Here is a 6,937-nt window from a genome sequence, read left to right on the forward strand (position 1 = left end):
TTGTTAGGATTTTCATTAGCGCATTTAAGTAAACTAACTCACTATATTTATAGATCTACCTCTCAGGCCATAATCTCAGTGCTTAGCGAGCTCGTAACACCAGAGATGTTACACCTAGTGGCGGCGCGACTGTGCCGTCGCATGCGCTCGCCGGCTATCAGGCTATGGCGGCAGGCCCCAACAGCGCATGACCAGAGACGGAGAAGACAGAGAGTGGGGAGGAGGACTTTGTGTAAGGCTGACTAGTGGGCCCCACGTGTCAATGAGTGAGAGCAGAGGAAGGAGGTGAGCTTGTCCATACGGATATACGGTACCCCTCTATACACTAGGCCAAAGTCGTCTCTAGGCATACATAATGGTGTATCTTAAATATATGTAGAGTTCCAATGACAATGACATAGTTTCTTAAGGCCTCGATCGGTTCTGCTGGAATAGGGCAGGAACTATTCCAGGTTGATAAAGATTATGTAAATTAATGAACGATTCCGGGTGGGAATGGTTCCAGGGATCCGTTCTCTGACAATCGAACGGAGCCTAAATAGTAATGGTGCGCTTAAAAACGTTAGAATTATAATGGCATTGATCTGATTAACGCTTAAGAAAAAAGAAGGGGTAAAATCCTGTGCAGGGGCAAAAACACGTTCCAAAAAAACGAACAGAGGCCGGCACGCCCCACGCAGCACTCCCTTCCGGGCTCCCGACGACCGCGCCTGTGTCTCCGTCTTCCGTGGCGGCGCCCCTACCCCTCGAACCCGTACGGCCGACCTCGCCTTCTCGGCTAGCTAGCAGCCACCAAGCCTCCGGCCGGCCGGCTCCCGGCGCCCCAGCTCAGATCTGGCCACTGGCAGCCGGCCAACGAGGTTTGCCCCTGGCCGCCTGCGGCCTGTTGCCTTCCGCCTGCCGCCTGCCCGGCCCGCCAGCGGCGACTGGCCAGCTGGCCAGGGCGCCAGGCGCCCAGGCCCTAAGCGGCCAAGCCTTTCTGCCCTTGCCCGGTTGCCCCCACAGTGAGCCGGACAGTGAGTATTCTTTTCTGATTAGTGATTATTCATCCTGTTTTGATTGACGAGTGCCAATTGTTATTTTCTAAAAATTGCATTATTCATCCTGTTTTGATTGACGGGTGCCAATTGTTATTTTCTAAAAATTGCAGTGCAATATTTTATACCGTGGGGCATATACCATGATCTTTTGGTTATGAATTCTTCTTTATTTGGTATTTTTCTACCATATGCTGTATTTTCAGAGGGAGTTGCCTTGTATAGTTAGTAAATTGATGTGTTGTACTTGTACACTCAAAGCATTCATTCATTAACTTAACTTCACTCTAATGTACTGACCTGACTTGAACAGAACTATTGCAGTTAATTAGGATGGGGTCATCTTAGGATTTTCTCCTTTGAGTCTGATTTTTAAAAATCAAATATGGAAAAACTCAGTTGAACCATATATTCTATTCTCTATCTTGTTCTTCTTGCACCTCTACAAGGTCCTTACTTCTATTTTCTGTAACTATAACTTTTAGCTGGAGTCTTTTGTATATTACTTAGATGGTGTAGAGTTCCAAAATTTCAATGATATGCAAGTAAGACTGAAAGTCCATGCACATGCTGCAGTTCTGCACTCTATCCCCTGTGTATAATGGCAGTATGATGTTTCTATCTTTTAACCATTCCTGTGTAAGTTCGGAAACTAGTTTGTCACTGAGCCATATTGCAGTTATTAATTCATCGAAACTGACTAGGAATTTCTTCTCTGTGTAGCCTGACTTAAGGGGCCTCTTAGGAAGGAGCGAGTAATGGGAAGTAGGCAAATTGTTGCTGTTCTTCAAGTAGGTGGAGAATTTTCAACAGATGATGATGGACGGATGTCCTATTATGGTGGAGAGGCTCATGCTATGCATGTGAAGAGTGATTGGACTTTTAAAGCGTTTAAACATGAAATATCTTCAACACTCAATAATCTCAAACTTGATTCCTATGTGTTCAAGTACTTCCTTCCGAGAAATGACAAAACTTTGATTTCAATATCAAATGACAAAGACTTGAAGCGCATGGTTGAATTCCATGCGGAGTCAGAAACAACTTACATATATGTCATGAAGAAGGCTGACAACAGGTATAATTCTGAAAGGAGAAGTATCATTCGTAGTAGCTTTCCAAAAATGATGTGGTACATTTTTGCAGGCTGAAGATCTCCATTGCAGGCGCTGACGCTCCTGCAGATTGTGCTGTGATAGCAACTACTCCTGATGGATCCAAGCGGCAAAAGATTTGTGCTAGTTGGGAGAATGCGATCACAGGAGCTGGTCAAGTGTTTCAAAGTGCAAAGGAATTCCGAGATGCATTACACAAGTATGCTATTGCTCATAGGTTTCATTACAAATTTGTCAAGAATGACTCTTCTCGTGTAACCGCGGAATGTACTGATGGAGGGTGTGCATGGCGTATACATGCATCAAAGTCTCGTTCAAAGGAGTTCATGGTCAAGAAAGTTTTTGGTACTCATACTTGTGAATCAGAGACCATCAAAAGTCATCGTTTGGCATCTCAGAAATGGGTTGCTAGTGTTATTAAGGAAAAAATACGTGATAGTCCAAACTACAGGCCAAGAGATATTGCGAATGATCTCCAACGTGAATATGGATTGTGCCTCAACTACTCCCAAGCTTGGCGTGGTAAAGCAATAGCCCGAAAAGAACTTTACAGCTCAGATGAAGAGGCATGCAATCAGCTACCTTGGTTTTGCCAAAGGATTGTTGAGACCAACCCTGGAAGTGTGGCAACAGTAGTGGCCTTGGAAGATTCGAAGTTTCGATTTTTTGTTGCATTCCATGCCTCCCTTCATGGTTTTGAGCATGGTTGCAGGCATCTTCTCTTTCTTGATGTGATTTCTGTCAGATCAAATAAACACTGGAAGCTATTAGCTGCTACTTCAGTTGATGGTGAAGGTGATATCTTCCCTGTTGCACTGTCTGTAGTGGATGATGAGAATCAAGAAAATTGGCATTGGTTTCTTGAGCAGCTAAATGATTCATTACCTGCACTTGGAGCAATAACATTCATATCTAATGGTAAGAATGGTCTGTGGGACGAGGTTTCTCTTATATTTCCAGATAGTTATCATGGATACCATGTCAACTGTTTTATTGACGAATTCAAGCAGCAGTTGGATGGCAGTTGGAGTGAAGAAGTAAAAGATACGATGGTTGCGCATCTTGAGAAAGCCATTTATTCATGCAAAGTTGATGAATTCAATCAGTATGTTGAACTCATCAAAACTGAATCTGATAAGCTTGCTGAATGGCTTTTGGAAACTAAACCAGAGCGGTGGTCAGATGCCTTTTTCAAAGGGTCACGACTTGGCCAGTACACTTGCAATGTTTCTGAGACAATTTCGGATTGGATTCCTAGCAGATATGAGCTCTCAGTAGTGCAGTTGGTTGACACGATCAGATGCAACCTAATGGAGATGATGTATACACGCAGGGAATCTTCCAATACCTGGACAGAAGTCTTAACACCATCAGCCAATCAGAAACTTCAGGAACAGATGAACAAAGCTCTCACACTCAATGTTGTTTGCTCAACTGGAAATGATGGAAATGGTCATGTGTTTGAGGTGTGTGATGACTCGGTCAATGTTGTCAACATTGATACATGGGAGTGCACCTGCAGAAAATGGCATGTGTCTGGGATTCCTTGCTCACATGCAATTGCGGTATTTGACCGTACTGAGCAGTGTCCACTTGACTACTGCTCCAAGTATTTCACAACGGAATGTTACCGCTTGACTTATGCCATGTCCATAAATCCAATACCTGATGTTTTTGTACCTACTGCAGCAGGTGACCCATCACAGGGCACGACGACATTACTTTCAAGCCCCATTCTGACCCGAAGACAAGTGGGCAGACCAAAGGAAAAGCCAGCTGATCCGCGTATTGCAATCAAAAGAGCAGTGCGCTGCAGCAGATGCAAGGGCTATGGGCACAATAAAGCAACTTGCAAAGTCCCCATCTCAGCCTAGTTATCCCAAATGTAAATTACTTGGCAGTCGCTTTCTCTGTGCTTATGAAGTATGAACTCTAGTTGAACCTTAATGTGAAATGACATCGCTTACAGTGGTGGAACCAGGTATTTTGATTAAGGGGGACCAGGCAAACATGATGACACCTCATAAGTGTAAGTGTGATAAATATACACATCAACCATATGTTTCAATAGCTTTTTCAATGCTTATACACATGTAGTTAGTATTCATAACGAAAAATCACAATATTATGATCAGAAATGATATTGAATTGATGACATGTTGTCGTGTGCATTAAAATATTTGAAGGAGTGTTTAAAAGTTTTCATTGTGTGTGTGTTGGGGGGGGGGGGGGGGGGGGGGGGGGGATGCCCCTGTTAGTGCTCCTCTGGTTCTACCACTGATCGCTTATTAGCTGCCGTAATATTGTTTGTTGATTAAAACATAGAGCAGTGTTATTGCCGATGTGCTTGAGGTTTGGCTAACATTATTTTGAATCAGAATACAAATGTTTCCATGTGGGACGATTTGGCATCGAGAGACCAGTAGCTGCTTTGGGTGTCGTTGTTGTTGATTGGGCTATGAAATCAGAACATGTGCAGGCTCTGCCCAACAATTCGAAGTACGTTGAGATTCCTATGTGAAAAATGAGGTCTGATAAGCTTTAATTTGAGGTCTGTTTAGCTTTAATTTGAGCCCAATTATTAGGCACGTATAAGACTGGCTATTCTTATTCCAAAGGGTTAAGTTCAATTTACACCCTCCAACTTGCAGCAAAGTTCGGATTTCAACCTCGAACTTCAAAACCGGACAACTTTGGCCCTCCGACTCTCGGAAAAGTTCAACTTTCAACCTTCTGGGCGGTTTTGCGGGTAAACAGTAACTTTTGATATTTTCGGGAGCGCCGAAATTTTATATTATTTTTTCGAGCATCTTAACGTCCTCAAATGAAAAAACTCAAAACTACAAAGTTGTAGATCTCATCGAGGTCTACAATTTACATATAAAAATTATCTTCATCCGACATCGTATTGAAGGGTTTTCTATTTTTTAAAATTTGAGTCTCATCACGCGACAAAATATGGTGCTGAAATTTTATATTATTTTTTCGAGCATCTTACTGTCCTCAAATGAAAAAACTCAAAACTACAAAGTTGTAGATCTCATCGAGGTCTACAATTTACATATAAAAATTATCTTCATCCGACATCGTATTGAAGGGTTTTCTATTTTTTGAAATTTAAGTCTCATCACGCGATAAAATTGTTTCCCGCGTGATGAGACTTAAATTTCAAAAAATAGAAAACCCTTCAATACGATGTCGGATGAAGATAATTTTTATATGTAAATTATAGACCTCGATGAGATCTACAACTTTGTAGTTTTGAATTTTTTCATTTGAGAACAGTAAGATGCTCGAAAAAATAATATAAAATTTCAGCACCATATTTTATCGCGTGATGAGACTCAAATTTTAAAAAATAGAAAACCCTTCAATACGATATCGGATGAAGATAATTTTTATATGTAAATTGTAGACCTCGATGAGATCTACAACTTTGTAGTTTTGAGTTTTTTCATTTGAGGACGTTAAGATGCTCGAAAAAATAATATAAAATTTCGGCGCTCCCGAAAATATCAAAAGTTACTGTTCATCCGCAAAAACCGCACAAAAGGTTGAAAGTTGAACTTTTTCGAGAGTTGGAGGGCCAAAGTTGTCCGGTTTTGAAGTTCGAGGTTGAAATCCGAACTTTGCTGCAAGTTGGAGGGTGTAAATTGGACTTAACCCTATTCCAAAAACCGAATGGGTTGGATGATTTCAGCTCATCTTTGCTTCTTGAGAAGTTGCATCTCATCAAAAGCAATACTAAAAAATGGGCCTTCGATAAAATCCCACAACACCTTAGCACACAAGGGACTTCTATCCTTTGTCAGTTCCTCCAACTTATCAGTTCATTTACATACAACCTACCAGTGTATTTTATGCAACAAAAAATACATTTCTTTTCGAAAGATCACAAAAAATACATTTCGTTTGACAATGAATATATAAGTTATTCTAATAACTTGCCAACAATGATATGATAACTACACATATGGTGATCAAACAACGAAAAAACATTTTTTACAGGAAATCTCTGTATACATAGCATTCCAAGAAGTATAAAACATCTATGTGGAACGTAACACATTAAATTTGCATATATTTGCATCTAGAGGCAACTACAACAATGTTTGCATGCAACTATGAGGAACAAGTGGAGGTAATTCCAACAAAGCCTAAGCAGAAGAACAAATATGGCAGATGAGTTGTCACTTATCATCGTCCTTAGATAATTTTGATGGGGAAGATTATTTTTTTTGTCATGCAAGCTTTGCCAAAAAAAAAGAGAGAGAATATGTTCGCATCCAAAATAGCCATGGACGCAAAATGCAAGCACTAGACTGTCCGGTGTGTGCACGCCGGATTGTCTGGTGTGTGCATTTCAGGTGGAGTCCAAGATGTATTCAATTTTTGTTTCAAAAAAAAATAGATGTATTCAATTTCAATGTTTGTTTTGGATCCGTTTTGAGGTTGTTCCGTGATGTATTTGGGCATTACCCCATGAATGAACTTCTACCCTATAAATACAAAGGGCCACGAGCCCATGAACCATTAAGTGCAGCTACAGTGTCAATTGTCCGGCGCTCGCGTTTTGGCGATCTGCTATTTGAGCATCCTAGGCACGAAGCCAGCGGTGGGGCTCTAGCCCCCCTACCCATCCTGCGCATGTGGAGCCCCCTTAAGCCCTCTCTTAAAATTTTATGCATATATGTACTAGGTAGGAAGGGCTAAGGTTAAGAGAAGATAAAAAGCCTCTATTCTTTTGTTTCAGCCCCTCCTAAATTTTTTTCTGCCTAGCGTTGT

General features: G+C 41.3%; 1 protein-coding gene across 1 annotated transcript; it reads left to right on the forward strand.

Annotated features, from left to right (window-relative positions):
* Positions 1-651: 651 nt before the first annotated feature.
* LOC136471319 (uncharacterized) lies at positions 652-4,335 on the forward strand. Its single transcript, XM_066469048.1, has 3 exons — positions 652-1,016; positions 1,761-2,115; positions 2,184-4,335. The coding sequence occupies exons 2-3, from the start codon at positions 1,796-1,798 to the stop codon at positions 4,024-4,026; spliced, it is 2,163 nt and encodes a 720-aa protein (XP_066325145.1). The 5' UTR covers positions 652-1,016; positions 1,761-1,795; the 3' UTR covers positions 4,027-4,335.
* Positions 4,336-6,937: the final 2,602 nt, after the last annotated feature.

This window comes from Miscanthus floridulus, chromosome 8, assembly GCF_019320115.1.
Source record: "Miscanthus floridulus cultivar M001 chromosome 8, ASM1932011v1, whole genome shotgun sequence".
In the NCBI taxonomy this organism is placed as follows: domain Eukaryota; kingdom Viridiplantae; phylum Streptophyta; class Magnoliopsida; order Poales; family Poaceae; genus Miscanthus; species Miscanthus floridulus.

Coding starts and splice junctions, on each gene's coding strand:
- LOC136471319 (XM_066469048.1), top strand. CDS start 1,796: ATGGGAAGTAGGCAAATTGTTGCTGTTCTTCAAGTAGGTGGAGAATTT. Junction 2,116..2,183: donor ATGAAGAAGGCTGACAACAG/GTATAATTCTGA, acceptor ACATTTTTGCAG/GCTGAAGATCTCCATTGCAG.